The 21978-nt window shown below is 41.8% G+C and overlaps 1 protein-coding gene across 1 annotated transcript in view; it reads right to left on the bottom strand.

Moving 5' to 3' along the window:
- Nucleotides 1–572: 572 nt before the first annotated feature.
- The window catches only part of pde8a (phosphodiesterase 8A), a 37101-nt gene continuing 15695 nt past the window's right edge, over nucleotides 573–21978 (bottom strand). The window contains exons 2-22 of the mRNA XM_037483393.2: nucleotides 19040–19096; nucleotides 16330–16520; nucleotides 15256–15312; nucleotides 15017–15071; nucleotides 14680–14768; nucleotides 14382–14460; nucleotides 13859–13999; nucleotides 13173–13261; nucleotides 12993–13044; nucleotides 12859–12901; nucleotides 11410–11487; nucleotides 11147–11217; nucleotides 10247–10411; nucleotides 7785–7833; nucleotides 7555–7684; nucleotides 7254–7452; nucleotides 6458–6675; nucleotides 4266–4398; nucleotides 3177–3341; nucleotides 2957–3086; nucleotides 573–2612 (exon numbers count right to left, since the gene is read on the bottom strand). Coding sequence (XP_037339290.2) covers nucleotides 2506–2612; nucleotides 2957–3086; nucleotides 3177–3341; nucleotides 4266–4398; nucleotides 6458–6675; nucleotides 7254–7452; nucleotides 7555–7684; nucleotides 7785–7833; nucleotides 10247–10411; nucleotides 11147–11217; nucleotides 11410–11487; nucleotides 12859–12901; nucleotides 12993–13044; nucleotides 13173–13261; nucleotides 13859–13999; nucleotides 14382–14460; nucleotides 14680–14768; nucleotides 15017–15071; nucleotides 15256–15312; nucleotides 16330–16520; nucleotides 19040–19096 — 2298 coding nt within the window. The 3' untranslated portion in view covers nucleotides 573–2505. The remainder of the gene's footprint in view (nucleotides 2613–2956; nucleotides 3087–3176; nucleotides 3342–4265; nucleotides 4399–6457; nucleotides 6676–7253; nucleotides 7453–7554; nucleotides 7685–7784; nucleotides 7834–10246; nucleotides 10412–11146; nucleotides 11218–11409; nucleotides 11488–12858; nucleotides 12902–12992; nucleotides 13045–13172; nucleotides 13262–13858; nucleotides 14000–14381; nucleotides 14461–14679; nucleotides 14769–15016; nucleotides 15072–15255; nucleotides 15313–16329; nucleotides 16521–19039; nucleotides 19097–21978) is intronic.

Below are 21978 nucleotides of genomic sequence, written 5' to 3'. Positions count from 1 at the left end.
GTCTGTTTTTAAACCAAACCATGAACATTCCTTAATCTCAATTTAAAAGAGAATATTTAATATTCAACCTTTGAAAGAAACAAAACAGTTACAAATGAAAAGTTAAATTCACAAACTATCACTCAATTCCATACACTAAGCATTATGTTCTTTCAAGTTTTCAAATGATAAATAATGAGAGTGTAGAGAGGTGAATAAGGCTGCTAATACCACTTGTTACTGATGAAATCAGGTATTCTTATGAGAACATTAGACTGCCTGAAAGAAAGGAAATTAGTTTAATTGTGTTCTTTATGGTAGATGCAGTTGGTGTCTAAATCAGCCACCATGTAGTTTGAGCAACATCTTTTGTTTCTATTTAGAAGACTCAAACTTGGTCCTTTCCGGTTAGTCTAAAAACTAGAAAAATAAGTAATCTAACAAGGTTTTTAGATAGCAACACATAATGGGTGCAAATGTCAAATATATTAATAAGGCATATAGTAGGCTAATAAAGAATGAGAGTAAAAAAGACAAGAAAAGAGCACATAAGAAGGACACAGGTTGAACCATTGCAGAAAATGAACTGCAAATTTATAATTGAAATTATTTTATTTTTCATTTAATAGTTTCTATTTTTTTCCCCCGTGCCTTCAGACCAAGACGTGAATCAGAAGAAACCAACAATCCCCTGATTGAGTGTACAGTTCTTTCATACAAGAGAAACAAATATGACTGTGGTTCAATCTTCTCATTTACCATAATTTGCTTAATTGTTATGGCATTTATATACGGTTTAAAGAGGAAATATTCTTAACAAGCAAAAATCTTTAACATATATTAGTATCCAAACTTAAACCACCCTTGAACATAAAGCTGTTCCCTGGGTCTGTGCATAAGGGTGTGGGACAAGTGGCCAAAATAGATTGGTGGTTGATCAAAATTCAATGCAAGCTGGCCTCTAGGAGACTGCTTAAAGACAGTGATAGACAACTCTGCGATCCACATCCTTCTTAACCATTTAGTTCTCTGTATACAAGTGACCATCCAATTCACAGGTATTCAGATAGCTATAATGGTTGATCTCATTTGCTGCAAATCCAGTGTAAAATTCATTGTCTATAAAAATATTGAGATTTACTTGAACATAACCTTCTGACTATGTCATAATAAAAACTCCAGATGTCCTTTGCAGTTGCACAGTGGGATGTACTGTATAAATATTGTATAAAATAAGGCAGTCTTTTCAGTAGGATAAACCAGATACAAAAATTTCTGGGAGAAAAAATGTTCAAGTCCAAAATGTTTTCACATATTTCTGCTGTTGTCAAATGTAAAGCGGTATACAGCATTAAACCAAGAGTAAGGGACTGTTGCAACAATGACTACGCCCACACCTACGACCCAAACGCACCCACACGAACACACACGCCCCACACACACTCGCACACAAACTCCTGATGATCAACAATAACAGCTTATTCTAAAATACAACATCCCATCCCTGGACAAATCACTGAGACGCAGATATTTGTAATATTGTTTACAGTGCAATACAAAAGTGTTCAATCAAAACTGTACTTTTGATAAGAAAATAAAAATGTATATTATGGTAATGCTTCATATGAATAATAATTGTGTTTTTAGAGCTATAGTAGTATTTGTCTTCAACTTTGGCTTTTCGCTCTTTCTTTTTGAAATACATTTAGTTGTTATTTATTTATAAACTAATTTGTTTGTGAATCTTAACAAAGAAAATATGGAACATCTAAGAAAAGAAAAAAGACAAACCAAATTATCTGTAATTAGTTACCTATAATCATGAGTCTTTCGTCTCTCAGCAGTGACCTAAAGTAAAGATCCACTCCTTCACCCATAAAGGAAGCATTCCCGTACACGTTTGTTATGGAAGCGTTGTGTCAACGTGGATGTATTTCTGAAGGACACGTGAAAATATTGCCAAAAGAAGAGAAGTGGAGTGTTATTCCATGGTTTGGCCTCGAGGGGCAGAAGGAGCCGTCCTGCCACGTTGTGAGCACAGGGGTGGAGGTCAAAGGTGATTCTATGGCCTGACGAGATTTGGACACCTTCACATCCAGCCACACTCCTCCCATGTTGCTTGCTTCGTCAGTAAACAAGTTTTTACTCAAAGAGCAACTTCACAGGCAGAAAAGAGTGCCCATGTGGTAATTAGGGGAAGGATGGAGGCCTGTAGGACTCTCTCTCAGTCATGTCACTTTACCAGCTACACTGCAAATGGCCGAGAGGCACGAGAAGTTTGTAAGGATGCTGTGTGTCCATGTCGGTTTGTCAGTTTTCATCTGAACAGGGTTGCGAAGCCAGCGGTGTCACCGCTGCATACTGTCCCTCTGTGTGTGGATGCTCGGCGTGCTACAGAAGCAGGAGAGTGAAGGCGAGGAGGCCTTTTTGGCTGGCTGGCCTGGCAGGGAGAGAGATGCCCCAGCAGCAGGAGAGAGGAGGGCTGCCCGGAACTCCAGAGTCCCAGGGCCGAACGCAGCAGCGGCCCTACTCCGGAGGCGGTCGCAGGCTGTGCAGCTTCCTGTCGTCCAGGCCTTTCCAGTACTTGAAGTTGTTGTCCATGTGCTGCATAAGATTGGGGAGGTCTGCGAAAGCTGAAGAGATAGCAAGAAAAGTTCAATATCAGATTTGACTGTTTGTTTTTCAAATCATCATTCACAGTGTCATCTTAGTGGAAGACTTATGAATGAACCAAGGATAGTTTTGAGGATATACAGTCAATACCTGGGGCCGGTATCAATTTTTTTTTAATTCAGTTGTCTAATTTGAGAGCTTTGTTTGACATACTCACAATAAAGAAAGTTTATCATTACTTCTGGTGTTTTATCATTATAACTGTTAATTCTTTCATGTTGTCAATAGGATCATTCAAATAATCACGCAGATTTACAGTGGTATGTTTATCTCTGGCGTGTTGTATCATGCTGTGCAGTCTTACCATCCCATGCATCAAACATGTCCGTAATGAAGTAGTCGATAAAGGAAATCTGGGACTTTGGGATGCTACACGTGTTTCTGTCAAACACAGGCATTACCACCGGTAGACCTTGTCTCTTCTCCTCGTCCGTCTGCACCGGAGACGACAGCATAAGTGATCATCACACTCAATGAATGCATCCATTACGGAAAGCACTGTGTCATTCTCTCCTTCTCCTTACCTGTGCAAAATACTCCTCCGAGATCCGTCCAGCCCATTCAATGCAAAGCTCTAGAGGCCTGCATGGATTGGAGATGTCCGCACACTTAATCAGCATCCGCTTGATGAGGATGCGATTTTCAGGTGATGTAAGAACACTTTTGACAGATTCCTCATCACTGTTTCCCTAAAAAAAAAGAAGAAAAAAAAGACAGATGCACTTATAGCACAATGAAGACTAATAGCACCACCACTTATTAGTGCCGATAGACAGCCCCTTATAGCACAAACAGCAGCTGCACAACTTCAAAAATAACTGACCGACTGTGTCTGTACATGAACCAAACGGGTTGAAATATGGCACTAACAGCTGATAAAGGTTTCCTTTATGGACACTCGTTATTCAGCACGTGGTCATTATGGGCTCCTCCAACACTTACATGTAAAATAGTAGCACATGGCTCCTGTAGTCACATGATATGCTGCCTTCTGTATGTTTCAAAATTGAATTCACTGACAATTATGTTAAGCACAAGAACAGACGGTCCATTTAAGCCATGGTGATTGAGGTCTCTGTTTTATCGGAGTCTCGAGGCTAACTGAACTAAAGTATATGTGACACAAAGACCAAAGAGCTTATTCTTTCCCCCCTCAACTACACTTAAACTCCGATACAATTTACATCAAACTCTTGAATGTTCTAAAAGTGGCTTTATTCTGTATAAAATGATCCAATAATTCATTCGGCCCATTCCTGCCTTTAAAGGGCTAGAAGACTTTTAAATGTCTGTGTCCAGCATTCCACACACAGACGAGAAAGATGGTACCAAGTTGCAAAATTCTCCCCCCTCAAAGATATCAGTGCTCAGGCGACAACTGGCCACCACTATCACCATCTCTAATCTATTGTTGCTTGCATACTGTTGCAGTGCTCTGTAACCAAATGAGACTAAAAATAATTGTGTTTATCTAGTGTCTAGTGAATGCTCTTGTGTAGCTTTCCTTCTCTGACAAACAACATGTAGCTATAAAAAGGCAACATTAGAACTACGGTTTCTACATGTATGAAATATGAAAACTTTAAAAAGTGTTACAGGAAATCTAATCTCACCCCATTCTCCTCCAGAGCAGCCAGCGGCTTGTTGATGCTGTTGACAAATTTGTTGACGTGTTCAAAGTGTTTGGTCATCTCGGTTGCGAGCACCATATCGATGATGGCCTGTCGAAGTGTTCGATACTCATTCCTAGAGAGAGAGAGAGAGACAGAGAGAGAGCGAGAGAGACAAAGAAGGGGGAGGCCCGGGAGATGAGGAAGAGAGAAAACGGAGCGGGTGAGATTACAGTGTGGTAAGTAGCATGGAAACCCGTGTGAACAGTTTTCCGCTTCTCACTGCAGTGACAGAGGCGATGAATGGATGCTTTGTTCACCTCCCCCCATCCGAGGGGACCAGGACATGTGAGCTATTCTGCTTTGGGACTCAAATCACATTAATATCCCGCCGCTGTCAACACACACTGTACTGGTTTCATCCGCACATACAGGGTTCAAAACGAGGGGGGTCTGGGGGGGTCCCGGACCCCCTATAAGTCATTAGGGACCCCCTATAAGAATTTATTTTTAAATTTTTGGGGTTCCCGACAAATATACATTAAAAATGATTGTGAAAAGGTCTTTAGTGACGTTTTATATTTATAACAATATTTTTTTTATATTCCTAGCGCGATTGGGCAGCAATCAGGGCAGCTAATAGCATCACAGATTGTTGTTGTGGTCTATGGCGCAGACACGTAGGTTATTGTTGAACGCGGCAAAAACGAAGCCTCACAAAGAGTGAAATCCCTAATGAAAATCCTGTAAGTGCTTCGATTATGTTTATATCTCCATAATAATTGCTTATTCTAGTAAAATATTTGGAGTTGGTGTTCCTATATCAAAAGTTTCATTAAATAACTTAGAAGATACCCAGTGTAACGTAATGATTAGAAGAGTGCGTTTGTCAACGTTTCTTATAGCTGTACGTGTATGAAGCCAAACAACCTGCCAGCTAACAGCAGCACATTCACAAACATTTGCTGAAAATCTACAAAACGCATCACAAATCCATTGCAGCGTTCACGTTTGCATAAGTGAGCACTACATCACAACCACGTATGAAAACATGTATTCAAGAAAATATATTTAAAAAAAGATCGGAACGATCAGGATTCGAACCCCGTGGGTCAAAACATCCTAAAGCCAACAAGCCCACTGCTCTACGCAGTGAGCTATGGAGATTCACAGATTTACTGTGCGGTACAGGTGTATTAACGGCCGTTATCTACCGGACCGAATAGCCAGGTCTTTATAGACATCATTATTATTCAATCCAGCGGCTAGTTGTTTTACAAATTCCATTATGATAAGGGATGAGAAACGCCAGTTGTATTTGATCAAACCCTTTGAAGGTGCATGGTGCTGCCATAATGAGTACACCTGGTGGATATAGGTAACTTAGTTAACTTCCTTGCTCAAGGAAAGAATGACCTGTTATCCACTTTGTCGTGTCAGGGATTTATATAAGGTGCTGTAACTTTGTTTCTCCAGAATTAGAGGGTTACCTGTTTGATTATAGCCAATCCACTTCTCCAGACACCACTACACTACTGGGACTAGCCCAAACCATGAAAAACATCCCAAGACCATTGTCCCACCTTCGAAATATGTCTATATAATTTTGCCTGCAGTATATAGTGTAGCAAGGTAGTCTTCAGTATTTTTTATAGTTACATTTTAGGGGACCCCCCAAGAGTCGTAAGTCATTTTGAACCCTGCGCACATACACAGACTTAATTTATCCCCATTATATCACAAACCATTGTACTAATTCTTCTCGATCTTATCGATTTGGACAAACATTGTTTCTACTGTAGTCTGCAAAAAAACGATTGATACGGCCAAACACTAAAGTGAGCAAATCCATCTAATTTCAAATTAAATAAATAGTTCAGCCCAAAAATACAAATATAGTAATCATCTTCTCAACCCCGTCATGGATGTTTTGACCCAAGGCTACCGTAAATCATTGACCACACGGTGCATTTAAAAAAAAAAAGATAGATTGATTATGTCTTTGTGTGCATTGGTCTTTCAGGACTTGCAGCGGCATACTTCTGAAGCTACAGTAGGTCAGAAGGTTTAAGTTTGTTTTTAAGTTTAGTGATCCAGTGAGTAGGAGGAAGGAGGAGTTTACATGTAATGTAATGAGTACGTCATGACAACTGTTTTTGGGTGTGGCCTGTTCTTCTTGTAGTGAAATCTCATACCGTTCCATGTTCTTGAATACGTTGCACTTATCATCTCTGGTGGTGATCTGGAAGGCCAGCGCTGCATGGTGGCTCTCTAGCACAGCTGTGTCATTGTAGAGAATGGCCAGCTCGCTTCCCGCGTTGCACAGGAAGCTGTTGGTGCGTCCCGGGTGGTCCACGTCGTGCACGGTTGCAGCAATAAGAGCAGCCACCTCGTCGATGGGATCCAAACTTTGCTTTTGGGGCAGATTGGACAAATAATGGAGAATTTAAACGGCAAAGTCTGGTTTATTACCTCCTTGTTTTACATTTCTGAATAAACAACTATCGGGCCACAACTGACCTATAGTATGAACCTTGAACCACATTGTCACATCCCACTATCACCGCTGCTGTGACGTGCCTAGAGTTTAGCCTTTAGGTTGTTAAAAATGTTTCCTTCCAGGAAAAAACAAAAGAGCTGTAAAGTTTGTTCATTATGGCATACCTACCGAACACTAAAATCGCATTCATGCATTTCATTCAATAAACAATTTTCAAAAATAAGGGGGTGCAAATAAGGGGCTGTAATTAAGAATTTAATTCATCAGCAATTAATTCTTCAATCATTTACTTCATTGATTATTTAACAAAACAAAAAAAGACACATGGAAATTGCAAGGTCCCGTCTCTGGCGCGGCCGTTTTGGGCTCTACTTTAAAAAAGGAATCATTTTTATGTAGTATCACAAGAGAAAAAGGGAGTAGAAGCACACATATCTTTTGTGAGATTGGCAGGTATTTCTTTAAAGGTATTCCAGATTATTAGTTATTACCTTGACCCTCTCCTTACAGAGAAAGTATGCTGTTGCATGCAGGACATCCGCTGCATGGGAAGAGTTGTGGTAGGAGTTACTGGAGTGGTAGTTGGCTTCAATCACATGTAGCCAGGAGCGCATAGTGGCCTCGGGGCAGTTTAGGAACTCGCAGACCCCAAATCGGGAGAAGATCTTCATGCCCAAGTAAGTCAAAGGCCTGCAGGAGGATTCAGCATTGTTTTGTTTAACAAAAACTTAACAAAAGCATAATTATTAAACATCGTTCTTCTGGTAGTCCTCAACTGTGTTATGGCCTCACCTTTTCATGGTCGCAGCCTCCAAGTTTACAATGTCAAAATCCCATGAGTCCTCATTCTCCATGGTCGCGGCGATACGAGGGGGGATGTCATTCAAAGACAGAGGAGTGGCCAGGTGACTGGGGTGGGGCTCTTTAAGCAAAAGGAAGATACAAGATAGGAGGTCTTCCAATAAAGAGAGCTGCTTGAACGTAGCACACCACGTTGTGTCGTCCTCTTCATGTATACTTACGTTTTGTGGACAAGATGTATTCATTTCCTGACAATCTGCGTAAACCATCCTGTGAAGAAGGACGACAGAACGCGTCGTGAGTGAAGAACTACAGCCACGTGAGGAGTTCAGCCTGAGTGTTAACAGCATGTCAAAAAGCTGCAACGGTCTACAAAATAAATTTAGACAGTTTGGCTGCAATGATATTTTTGCTCTAATATCAGTGCTGGTAAAAAAGTAATCTGTGCTAGATTAAGCTGCTACACAGACACAAACATTAGCTTGGACTTTAGAGTGGACAAAGCTAGATGACGTTACTGGAACTTCCACATCATCGACCATCACTGCTATTCATTGACCCACTAAACATGTCAGGTAGAATACCTCCAAAAATAGATTTGAAAAAAGTAGAACATTTTTGTAACCCGTCAGAGCACGAGGCTCCCGAGGAGGTCTGTATCCAACTAAAGTCCCTGATCACTAACTTTGTCAGGAAAGAGAACAAATTTGATCTGTTAATCATATTACTGTGTGACTGAATTTGTTGCTGCTGTATTTTGAAAAAAGAGCCAAAAGAAGGAGCCAAAAGAAGACCAGTGTGTAACAGATCACAACAATATAACAATAAGACCCGATAACTACACGGATTCTGGATATTAAACCTTTTATAAGCGTGCTTACATCTGTGCAATGACACAATAAGTTGGAAGCTTTGCCATGTTGACACCTCATGTTGTTAACCCCTCCAACCCAGAGTGAGAGAGAGAGGGAGAGTGGAGGGAGCCAAGACGAGCTTGTTAATAAAATCAATGTGCAGTTTAGAAAATCATAAATTTATGAACTGTAGTAATGACACAACAATAATGAACTTACACGTCTCAGACAATCCACAGCAAATTATTCAATCAGGACTTTTTGTCTTCCTCTGAGCAGTGCTGCATGCTGTGAAGCAAATGAGGCTCATCCGTGGAGCAGCACGTGATCACCCAAATAATCAAAGACTTCTCAGTGGTTAGAAGAATAATGATCCGGCCATTCTAGTGCTGTGGATTGTATCCGCTGGGAATAATAAACGACGTGGAATCAAAGTAAAGACAAAAACCAAAAACAGTCATTATCCCCCAAGGATGGATCCAATGACGTCAGTGATCACTTGTCTTTTTGTCAAGTGCTACCAAGGGGTTGACTTTTTTGGTTTTGAGGGAAATATCTCAACATGGAAGGAAATCTGGTGCAGACCTGTTCCTCGCAGAGTGAAGTGAAACTTCGTTAAACAGAAACTTTTTGAACCCCTTCCCCCGTCGTATCATCCGCGCAAGCGTGCCCCCCGCATCGTCAGCACCATTACCCTCCTATGATTTTAATGGCCTGGCCATGTGTTAAAGTTGTTGTGTTGTGGTAATGCCATCAGGCTATTGTGTGTAATGAGAGTGTTATAGGATCACAGAAAACCTTAAAAATGAAAGATTCGTCAGCTATATCTGGTTGATAGATCTATATCATGTCAGGTGGCAATACAAATATATATCTATATATAGATAGATATTCAGCGAGCATTTTATCGAGTATGTGGGTGTGTTGCAGAGTGAAAAGGTTTACTATTCAAGTGAAAAAGAGGACGAGACTGGCTCATCTTTGACCCGAGCATTGTCTCACGCTAGCGCTGCCTCTTTACATTGTGGTTATTTTAAGACCTGCTCCCAGAAAGATGACAGCTCTTCTCTTAATTTCCAATGCCTCCTCCGAGTTCAGACCTCAACCGAACAAACACACATGCAACCAGGCACCTCGTAAACCACTATGATTGTACATGAATAATGATCCAAACTTTAACTCACGCCTCATGGCTTTCTGGTTTCATCAGCTTTTATCACTTATGCAGAACAAATCTTTCCTGAGAAGGACTGTGTGTCTCTGCGTATCCAGAGAGTACATGTATAAGTAAAGCCGTGCATATTCGTCGGATCCAAAGAACAGGATGTTTCCATGCCTGTGGAATCAAGAGGACCAGCTTCATGCGAGTGTGGGCAGTGAGAGACTGAGGGGGGGGGGGGGTTTAGAGAGAAAAAGAGGGCGGGGAAGGCTTTCCTCTCCAGCCTACAGGAGCACAAAGGACAATCTAACACTTCCTCTGGGGTTGTTGCCAAGACTGCCAACTTGGCACTCTTTCTACTTCTGTACTTTACCATTGCGTCTGTTAATCTCTCCCTCTGTCTTTCTCTCCCTTTCCTGAATATGTGCAGAGATCCTCACAAAAACAAATGTCCGTGGACACGCCCGACCCTCTGTTTCTTTCATCCAACCCATTATCATGGGCGTTCATGGCGAGGCTCATATAGTAACGTATGTTATTACTGTGGAATTCAGCAAACACTGACGTGTTTTATCATATGGGAGTCGATTCATTCGTAGCGGAAGAAAGCTATTTGGGTGTTTCATACTTCTGAAAGGACCCTCATGCTTTACAAGGCCTGCTTGCTCACCGTCATCAGCCCCCCCACGAGGTCATTCGTATGGGGGTCTTCATCCTTGGTGCCCAGCTGTGGGGAGTAGAGCTCAGTTGTCCTCAGGATCTCCAGTACCCGATCCAAGGCCTCTGCCACGGGCATAGGACTGCTTTCCTGCGCTGCATTGATGATGTTGATTACCTGGATGATGCAATGAGTAAGCCCATACTTATTTAAAAAGCACTTTGAAAAACAACTACAGTAAAGAAAAACGAAAACGTATAGTAAGTAATAGAAGCTAGTTAATTCACCAGAGTGACTAGGCAAAGCAAGTTCTGATAACCTTTCATGAAAGGAATAGAGGTTATTCAGGTCAAATTAAAGTAGGTTTAAACTAAATATATGCCCTGACGTTAAAGCAAAACACTTATACTAAGGAGAAAAAGGCATATCGGACATGACATTTTTTTATTTTGAAATGTTTTATTTTGAAATTATTTCTTGAGTGAAGAAGCACACGCACACGCACACTTCCAGCGGTTGTATCAGTTCTTTATTCCGGAGAGGAGGACGCCTACAGGGACTGACTACAGTCAAATGATACAGCAGTGAACCGCTGTGTGTCATATGACCCATCCCTGCGGACTTTCTCTGTTTCCGACGATCCCGGCTGCAGACTACATCAACCACTGAAACAGCAGGTCATCCTGGTCTTACATGCTTTCTTGTCTTATGCATGAAATGTGGCATTTTATCAGCCAATCTGCACTTGACATGGTATGAGTGGCCTCCAGCCTTTGATGCTAGTAGCTGTACAAGAAGTGCTCATGGTGTTAGGGGCAGTTTTATAACCCAAGAGTTCAGTCATGAGATACAAAACTTCAGTACAAAATGCTAATCATATGATTGAGGCCGGGAGGGATGATTGGACCTCACCTTGGTGATGGGAGCTTCAATAGTCATGGAGTGGATTCGGGCCATTGAGGAGTGCCTTCGCTGTGAGCTCCCTGGCAGGAAAAAAAATACACATACACAGTAAGATAACACCCATATTGTAACTCAACAACAAATTAAGCTGCAGTTTTGCATCTAACGAGTGTGTTTGCGTGTGTATCCAATCAACACTTGATGCAAAAAGACAACAGGGAAGGTTTCACGAGCTGACGAGTTTAACGACATGTATCTCCCTTCACTCTCACCATCGCTCCCCCGAGACGTTGTGGATCTTACGTCCAGAGAGCCTTTCCTCCGGTCTTTGTGCTTACTGGATTGGACGTCTGGGGAAAGCAAAAACACTTGACATTAACAGGTAAACAAAAACATGGCTGAAGTTTAGTGACAAATTGAGCATTGGCCCAATCATAATACCTTTGGCAAGTGAAGGCGATGTCTTTTTCACTCCAGCATAAGTTATCCATCTTTCATAAGTTTAACTTAATTTAGCCACACACCTGATTTGGCAGTTATTCAAAAGTTCATTTTAATATAGTAGAGGTGTAATAATAATTGATCAACCAAAGTAACAAAAAGGCACAAAAGTGAGATTTCTAACTCAGAGTGAATTTTATTCTCCATTGCAAAGCTACTCACAAAGGAGCACACATTATATCTATTTTTTGTATCTCGTTTGTTTTCTATTGTCAGATCTGTCCCATGTATGGTGAGGACAAACTTTGACGTACTAAAACTACAAAGAAGTAGTAGTAGTAGTTTCTTCATCGAAAAGCTGGATATACCACATACATAATATTTAAATGAAAAAAACATGGACATTACATTTGTCTTTGCCATTTTTGAAAAGTAAATTATGAAAACAAAATATATACAACAAAAAATATATAGAACTGCAGTCCTTTTGAAAGACTGAAGAGAAGAAAAAGGTTTAATACTTTTTGAAAATGGCAAATGACTGCTGACTAAACACTTTAGTAGCATTGCACCGAACTATTAGAAGTTTAGTCAACCCTGTGATCAGAATACCTAGGCGACGCAGGGCTGCTATACAAGAGTGATGGTGAAATACACTGTGCTGTAAGTCACTGCTTTTCAGTTAGCTGGTGAAATGACGTCAACACAGGAGAGATACAATCCATGTTTTGGCCTGTCAGGAGCGTAGCTGCTGCCTTTTGATATCAGTTACAGCTGTGAATTGGCCTTACTGTACAGTACTGTGAGGAGCAATAGCCCAGTTTACAGGAAACGTCTGAATATAACATTTTCAAGGTCAACAAAAGACCATTGATGTATTCCGGACTCTGTTAGGCTTCTCTTCGAATTTGGTTCATGATTTATGGTTCAATACAGAAATTCTGAGTTTACGAAGCAGGTTCCAAAATGTGTCCAATTTATTGTAAAAAATGTCTTACAAATATTTGTTTTGGCAGTTAATATCATCAATGTAAAACTGTAACCAATGTGGTACTTCCTAACGACAACCTCACATCCTCCAACCTTGTGACAGATCCCAAGTTACACTGCCGTGGAAAGAACGTCCATCACTAATGCAGCCATCTACCCAGCAGAAAGAACCTGAACTACTCAAATCTGCAGGACTTTAGCATAATACATCACCTCTAATTCTAATTGAGAGTTGAGTTCAGACCAAGCCGTCGAGCACCTTATGTGGCCATTTTCAGCATGGATCTTACCTGTTTGAGACTCTGCCTGCACACGTTCAGTGGATTTATCAATCTGCATGGACAGAATAGAAAAGCACATTGATGCATACCGGCAAGAAAGCAACATTCATTGTTAAATAGTCAAAAGTAAAAACAAATATCACCTTATTATTATCATTTAAAGGCCAGTTGATAGACACATAGTGTCTGATTTTTCTGTGAACGAAAGAAACGCCAATTCGATTTTTAAAAACAGACACACAGTCATCCAGTATAGCCATTCAATTACTGGAAAGTTATTTGAACAGACTGAACAAGCCAGGCATCAACATCCTGTCACTCACCCTCCCTGTCCAATTACAGGTGTGATCTTCACATTTTGCTGAATGCTGTCTCCATTCTTCTTTTTGGCATAATAAATCCCCTGCCACTCCTGTAACACAACGGGGCAGAACAGAGAGAGAGATATATATACACACACAGAAAACCATAATCATAACAACCCGAGAACATACAATGATGAATAATTCGATGGACTAGGTGCAGCACGGTAGCGATTGTGGTATCGGTTAGATGGTGAATAGAGGAGGGTCAGAGCATTTCAGAGAGCAACAAGGTGCTTCAATGGATTGGGTGCACGCTCCTGGAGTCCGGCGCTTGTTTCATGTGCTGTGCCCCCCCACACACACACACAGGCTGCTGTGGCAGCTTGAAAAGGCTCGTCCCGCTGCTAGCTTGTCTGAGACTGACCTTCGCTCTCTGTGTAGTAAGATTACAGCATCGCCATGAACCGCATGAAACAGAGCTGCGCAGTGGTGCACATTTACAGCACACACACGCATGAGCGCATTAAAGGCAGATATCTGCAGGGTGATCGGATTGTGAAAAGCTAGTCTTCATGTCAAAACTATGTATGTGGGAGTATCAACAATCAAGGTAAGCTGATCAATTATGTTAGGATGAGTGCTGATTAACTAAACCACACTGAGCTGAAATGTATAGTCCAGATGATTAAATGAATGCACTTTACCTTTCCTTTCCGTATGCAGGAATTTATTGTTTCAAGAAGATCAGGCTTATTCTTTTCACTTTTAGGCACTTCTTTTATTTCCTTCCCTATTAGCTCGCCTCGTTGGTAGCCCAATATGGACTCATAGGCCGGGTTTACATACTGCGAAGGAGAGAACAACATGGTTCAGGCTTAATCTGAGATGACAGTTTGTAAAATCAACAATGAATTCACAAAGAGTAAAGATGACGACATTCCCGGGACATTGCCGACCAAAACAATTCAGAGAAGCCAACACAGTTTTTGCTTGTTTCAATGAGCTCGGAAACTTATTTTATGTGATATTAATAACGCAACGATTGCACTGCGTTGATGGTATCAAAAGGAGCCATTCAGACAGAGACCTCGGCTAGCACTATTGAGATCTAGGATCACAAGACATGAACAGGATCTAAAACAGCGGAGAAGGAGGGACATAGAAAGAGGAGAAATATACAGTGAAGGGGAGTGATTAACTGCTACCAGAAGTTTATTAGAAACCCACCTGAATTACTTGATCTTCAGAAGTGATCTCAATGGCCTCTTGACTTTGTTCTAGAGCTGTGAAAATAGCATTTCCAGCCCTTTTAAAAGGAGAAAACAAAAGTTGTTAGCATATGCAACAAGCAGTGTCCAGCTTCTGTTTATATTAATTTATACTTTGTAAAGAGTTAATATTGGCAAGAAAGAGTTACGCTGTGAAAAGCCGTCACTCTGAGGCTTTACTCCAAGCTCAACTTTGAAAAAAGTTCATACTGTTTGCAACTGATCGAGACTGTCAATGCAACACTGACACCACTCACCTTAGTTTGAACTGCGCCCGCACCTCTCCGTGCTCCAGCTGTAGCAGCTCATTATAGCAGGCCATCATATTGGCATTCTCTACATATCTCTGAGGGTCACAGGGCAACATGAGTCAATCAAAGACTGATGAAATGAAACCCCTTTTCGTGTCAGTGTATGGGATTTACAATGATTCAGGTAAATGGAACTCAGTGTCTCCTGAGCAAACAGAGAGGATTTACAATCTGTATTCCTGCCCCACAGAGAGTGTTGACAGTAGGGATATAAAGAAAAGCATTTGGAAAGAATAATACAAACACAGGCAGAAGAAGGCCACACACACACACACTCACTCACCCTATTAAAGCCGGCATTGATCAGGGGCATCACAGAGGCTTCCTCTCTGTCTGGCCTTAAAAAGAGAACACATCTTAGTACCCAAACATTGTTATGACATAAGGCTTCATATGGCCTAAAATACATCAGCTGAGTGAGACGATTAAATTCAGACAATCCTCCCAATCATTAGGTACCTATAAACATAGACAGTGAGAATGTCATGAAGGGGAGGGGAGGGGTCAGCGATTTGTTCTTACCTTTTCACAACGGCGACTATCACAGTGTTTTCTGAAGAGTTGACTGCTCTAATTGACCTGGAGGTAAACAGAGGGAGCCTTTAAGCCGGCGAGGAGACTGGTGGAAAAGCCCATGGCATCAAATCAATGTATTTTTTAGTTTTTCACGCTCCGATTCTCCCAGGCAGGCAGAGCCCAGCGGTGGAGCTCTGCGAGCAGGCCTCTGAAAGAATGCAGTGTACGGGGCCACTCATCCGTCTGTGGTTTCCCCCAGCCAGCGGTCATAAAGGCCCTTTAGTTCCCCATCGGAGCCTCTGCGTATAAACTCAACATATGGATTGGCCAAAATGAATGGGGTTAACATACATGCTGGGCTGGGCAAATTAATGTTTGTAAATGTGTTTTTGGTTTGGGCAGAGGCTAAAGATAGAGGGTGGTGTGGGCAGGCACTGCTCATTTTCAGAATTGACATGACTCCACGGAGCAGAAGGCGAGGGAAGCTAGTGAGTCCAAAGTGAGTTGGCCATTTAGTCCCACGCAGAGACATAAAACGCATGTGTCACAGAGTCAAAAAGTGCACGTTATTAAGATCTCCTAGTCTGGAATATGTGTGTGGACTGTGATGACAGTGTGTCATCTACCAGAGGATTAAAAAAAAGTAATTGAGGAGCAGCTTAACTAATTAAATAAGAAGTTAAAATGTTTTTTGTTTGTTTAATTCATATAATGACTCGGCTGTCGCACCTGAAAGGATGACGTCATTGAGAGTGTGAGAAAACCAGTGTTTGCTCAAAGTTGAGAAATGGTGGAAATCATGACAAATTGATAAAACGGGGTTAGTGAATAAAATGGTGGAAACCTCGCCAGGGCTAGTATGGATGCTTGTCTTTATCTTCCTTCCGTACATAATCATTAGTCTTAAGTAGCAACACGTTTGGAACACGAGGGGTGTAATGAGGGTAACTAGAGTTCATTTGACAGGAATGTGGGGGGAACGTCAGAGAGAAAGAGGAGCTGTGAGGGACTGCACGGCGTCATTGTGGAAATACAACATTAAGTACATATACTTTGATAAAGAGCGTGGGCGTGGCCTACCGGCATAGTGCTTCTGCATCGAAGTGTCTGGAATGTCTGTGGTCAATGATGACGAGATCGTGATGCTTCTCCAAGAAGCATTCAAGAGCCGACTCGGGTGTTCGTGCCGTGCTGCACCTGAAGTTGGCCTTCTCACATGCCCAGCAGAAGCCATTACTCTGACTGTCCTCTTTGGCAAAAACTAAAAGTACCTGCAGAAAGAGAGATGACTAAGCACATATATCCAACCGCTCCGAACCTCTTGCAATGTCATGCTACTACCACAAAATATATATATATATATTTAAGAAGAATAACATGTTATTGAAGAGTGGAAAAAAAACATGCTTCTATGCAAACAAGTATTAAAAAGCTTTGAAATATGCAGTAAATCTGCTTGAATTAGCTCCTAAAGGTCAGCGATACTGACCGGTCCCAGCAGGACTTTAATACATAGACTGAGTGCTGCAAGTAACAATTATTCATATCGATCTTTGCATGCAAGCGGACAAAATCGACATCACAAAACCTAATGTTTAAAAAAGTAATAGAAACAACTCGGAAATCATTTTTAAATATTTTTGTTTGATAAAGAACTGAAATAATGAGATCAATTGAGATCAAAAAGGTATTGTTAACTGTTAAGTATTTTCCCCATCAAACGTATACCTGATGTAGAAATGCTATATTTACAGGAGTCACTTTGTCTGATTTTTCACAATTACCCAGAAGCTACAGTATTTAAAATGAGAGAAATATTATCTTTGATAAAACAATATGTTGCGACATCTGATGAGAAAAAAGAAACTAATCACAAAGGACCCGCCTCCACCTTGGCTTACGGAATCAGTGCATCAGACAGGCCCGGATTGATCAGGTCCAGCTCGTACTCTGGTGCGTCACAGATTTTATTGTCCGCCGCCGTGATCTATGACACAATTAGCCGAGGTGGCCTTGACCGGCCGCGGCCACTCCCACTGGTCCGCAAGGGTGTGGCCGAAAGCGATGTTGCTTCCGTCAAACCAGCCGTTGAGAGTGTGCTCGCCCTCTCTCCGCCAGCATACTTTTATAGAACCCCTTACTTGCGTAAACACTGAACCAGTGATTTAGGCCCCCCTCCAAGAGCAGTGCTGCACTAAGAGTAGATCCATGAGTCACTCTCTCTAACAGACGTCATCTCCAACTGTTGGCAGGGAGCAGGATGAATGTAAAGAAGGGAAAGTTTGTTTGGCGCACTTTGCAAAATGTAGTTAGGACAAAAAGCCTTTACTTTGTTGGTTGAAAACTGGAGCTCGTGTCCTCCACACAGAGGCTAGAGGAGTGGTTGTTTTGACAGTTGTCCCTTTATTCAGTGTGGCTTTATTTCAGTATGCAGCACAGAGCCCTCACGCCTGTGAGGGGCGTTGCTAATGCAAAACGTATTCGGCATACAAACAGCAGCACATCGCCAGGTCATAAGTAAATCACCACTGACTCCCGCAGCTCAGTTCAGTACGCACTGGGAATTGGATCAGAATTCCACATTGGGATGTTGGTAGAAAAGTCAACATTCCCGCAGAGGTGGGGGGAAAAGGGGTCGTGTAGGCCCGAGATAAAGTTTCTTCAGTGGGCAAGTACAGCCGAGCACAAAGACATTTTTTTTAAAGCGATGACATTTCAAAATGAACAGAAAAGAAAAGTAAGAGAAAGCAGCAAAGAGACAAAGACACAAAGGGAGGGGCATTTCAGGCGAGGTCTGCTCGCTCTGTCTCGAGAACATCATTGTTGGAAACACAGAGGGCCTGGCCAGATCCTGTGAGCCGCGAGAAAAGAGGAAGAGCGGAGAGTGGGAGGGCATGTCAGGATCAGCTGTGAGTGACAAAAACAGGAAGGGGATATCTATCTCTACCTCGCTTTCCTACCGGTGCCACACTGGAGCGCATCACACAATAAAGCAGAGCCCGTGGCAGTAAATTACAGGACATCTAGTGCATTGCTTTTCTTTTGAGCGGCGGTGACTCCCTACCACCACATCACCATTGAGGCTTTTTTAGAAATCTTTAGTTTCATGGTGAATGAAGGAGGCTTCGATCTCTAGGACTGTAACTACAAAACAGACAAAGCAGAGCAGCAAATCTTTATATTTGGGCAGCTGGTACCAACAAATGTTTGTCATTGTAGTTTTGAAAAAAGACTCTTCACTCAACAAGCAGCAGCGAATGCCAAAGGAACAAGAACCGTACCAAACTGCATAATGAACCATTGACCGTCAGAGAATGTCCTCTTTGCAGCGCGCAAACCGGTCCATGGATCCTCTGTGCCGTTCTTCCATAACGTGCATTGTTCATTATGGTATGTTCTTGGTCATAAATGTTTGGCCTTGTTGCCGTGACAACTCGGGGCTGCATAGCACACCATTTTTCCATTAACAGTTTTTTTTCTTCCTCTTCTTTGAATGTTTGCATTGGTACTTTTTTTCTTACTTTTATCTCTTATTGAGGTGTGGTATCATTGAGAAATTCAAGATTAGTCTGAACTGCAAACACAAGTAGGTGACGTTTTTATATGCTAATACAGGAATATGCTACCAAATATTGACAGTCACACAAAGGTTAGCTCCACAGCGCGGTTAAAAGCCCCTGAATGATAGCAGCATAAACATTCCACTGGCGCAGTTATTCCATGGAAAGCCTTAATGCATTCACACTCACCGCCATCAATCATTCCAATGTTTGGTATTGTTTTACAATACCTGAAGTGGGTCTTTAAATAACTTCATTGGTCCAAATTGCACCTCTGTTAATGTGGTCTGAAAGACAATAAGAAGAATACAGTATTAGAAAAATGCATTTCATATATGTAGTGTAATTCATCATTGTTCAGGTTCAATCAGTTCCCACTGCTGTGTAATAATAACAATAATAATAATATATATTATATCATATTTATATAACAATAACAAAATCAGTTTCAGACAACATTTAAACACGGTATGTAAAAAAGCACTGAAGTGAGCGTAGGGTTGTTCACGGGCATCAATTCACAGACAAAGACATTCAAAGTATCCTAGCGTTATACACTATTAGTTACATTTCCATCGGACAGCAGAGGGCTATTAGATGCCACATATTTTCAGATTCCCGTACAAACAGTATGACGTTGCGTCTCAGATATTGATTAGCGTTTAGAGCAGTCAGTAGTACTTTGAGCGAGGTCGTACACGTGTTGGAGCCAGCAGTGCTGCTGCTGCAGAGACAACAACTGTTTTTCATTGTTGAGCAAGACACTGACGCTTAGGTAACGACCAGTGCAATGGGAGAAAAGAACAATGTACATTTTATGGGGACTTTAAGTACAAGGATCAGAGTACTATGATTTACTGAATCGGCGAAAAAGAAAAAAAAGAAAAAAGTGAGTTTTCAGCTCATTACTCCTTGCATAAGTTCTCTTTTCTGTCTGCAAATAATTTAGCGTCCTTCCTGCTAAATGAAACCCAGCTCAAGGGTTAGTTACCATAGCAACCAAGCCCCTCACGGACCGCCATCCCTCTAGAATTCCTCTTCTCCGTAAACAATCTACACATGTGAGGAGGAATACAGAGATGAACTTTAGAGGAGAGGAGCGTGCCGAGCAGCAGTAAATCACTTCTTGCTAAATTGTAAGTCGTTTTGAAAGCTCCATTGAAACAACAAAAGGGGGGTGAGGGGGAAAAAAAGCTGATTAGTGCTCCGTTGTATCCAAATTGACGTCATCATGACACTAGGCCGTTTGTTGCAGCTGTCCGCAAACAAGTAGTGTGGCATCAGGATGGCTACAAGCTGATGCTCTGTGATCATCTGATCCTTCGGAGACACAAGGAGCTGGTCACATGACAAGCTCATGTGCACCCCAGAGACAGCATGCATGCGTGTGTGTGTGTGTGCACGCTCACCTGTCCATGTGTGGTTATATAATAGGGACGAACATATAGAAATGCCACATTCTTTTCCGAAAGGGTTTGACCAAACAAGACCCAGTTTTCCTGTTGTCGAATGTGTTTTTAATGACTCTGACAGTGACTACTTGTGTCAGAACAAATATCTCAGTTACTTAGCTTTATTCGTTCAGATATGAGATTCAAACCATCCATTCATTCATTCATTCATTTTCCAGCGGAAGTGAAACCAAACTCATTAGTGGACTACTGCTGGGTAAATGTCACAGATAAACATATACCACACGTCAACGTTTCCACTGCCACGCGGTGTGTCGGTGAGCTAGTTTGGAGGTCGGGTTCTCGACGTATGGCGTTTAGCCACAGAGCCTCCAGCGAGCCGAGGCCCGGCTGTAGCAGCGGTCTGCCCCGACACAGGGAGACTTCCCTCTGTAAACTGACACCGACACAACCAACGCAACTGCAGCTGAGGTTGTGTAACTAGAATAGCCTGCCACACACACACATACGCACACCAGAACCAGTCTGCCAGCCTTTTCGGGCGACGCACTCCTCTTGTACAGTAAACACACGCACACACTGCAATGAATCACTCAGCCAAGCATTTGCATCCCGCAAACACGGTGCTGGCACTGGACCAGGGGCAAACAAAGCTGGGGAAGTGAGCATGTAGGCCAGGCAGGCGAGGAGTACGGACGTGGTGTGTATGCCTACGTAACCCTTAGCCCTCCCTCTTGCTATGTACTGCTGTGTTGTACCAGTCACACTGGGATCCCTCTCTTTGTTCACATGAGCCACTTTTATAATCAGACAGCTTTTTCTAGCAGCAGGGCATAACGCACTTCTGTAAGTCTGAGTTGAATGCAATACTTTCTGGCCCTCTGTGAATATCGTGATTATTTGAGGTGTGTGGTTTTCATCGTACTATTGTTCTCCTAATATTTGTTGACCAATTGATGATTCAGAGCCAGATGTATTTAATAAGCAGAATTATTTAAGCTGTTTCACCGTCATTTGTATGAGTGGCGCCATGTTTAAAACATTCATAAAAATGTTATGTATATGTTATAACACAAACCCTACGGCATCTTCAAAGGGTCAAACTTCCAACTGTGGTACAAAAATGAGCCACAGTTGCGTAAGTTTTACTTAGATGTACCTAATAGACTTGTAGCTTTTACATTAGAATAATTTGTTTGTGAAACAAACCATAATGAAACTTCTCAACTATATTGTAACATTCTAAGTGGTGATCCCGTAAAGCTCAGTTAGTCTTAAAGCAACACTCAAGTGTCCCTAAATTCAAAGAGCTTGTAAAAAAATAAATTAAAAAAAGCTTTTATTTTGCTTAAGTATTGCCAGAAGGGTTGATGGCCTTTATGTTGAAACAAGCGCACATGTTCTCTTCAAATCGAATACTTCCCAAACTTGAAATGTGTACATGCCAATCTGTGAGAAACTCATTGGAGTCATTGCATTAAAGGGAAGCTTTACACAGCGAAAAACAGAGTCAACGGCACAGAGTCAATAGCACAAAATTATTCAATAAAATTACCTGATAGCACCTTGAATTTCATAATGATCTTGATGAAGACATCGGTCACATCATCTCCGAAAAGGGATTTGTTGAAATAAGGTCAGGATTTGTGCGGATAAACAACTAGATCCCTGAAACTATAACAAGCCAATGTCCACATAGTGAGCCCTCGGTGGGCCCTCTAGAGGTCTGGGGCCTGAGTTCCTGCTTTGCCTGGTTG

The sequence above is a fragment of the Pungitius pungitius genome, chromosome 4, assembly GCF_949316345.1.
Source record: "Pungitius pungitius chromosome 4, fPunPun2.1, whole genome shotgun sequence".
NCBI classification, from domain to species: domain Eukaryota; kingdom Metazoa; phylum Chordata; class Actinopteri; order Perciformes; family Gasterosteidae; genus Pungitius; species Pungitius pungitius.
This window is presented reverse-complemented; position numbering and strand designations above follow the sequence as displayed.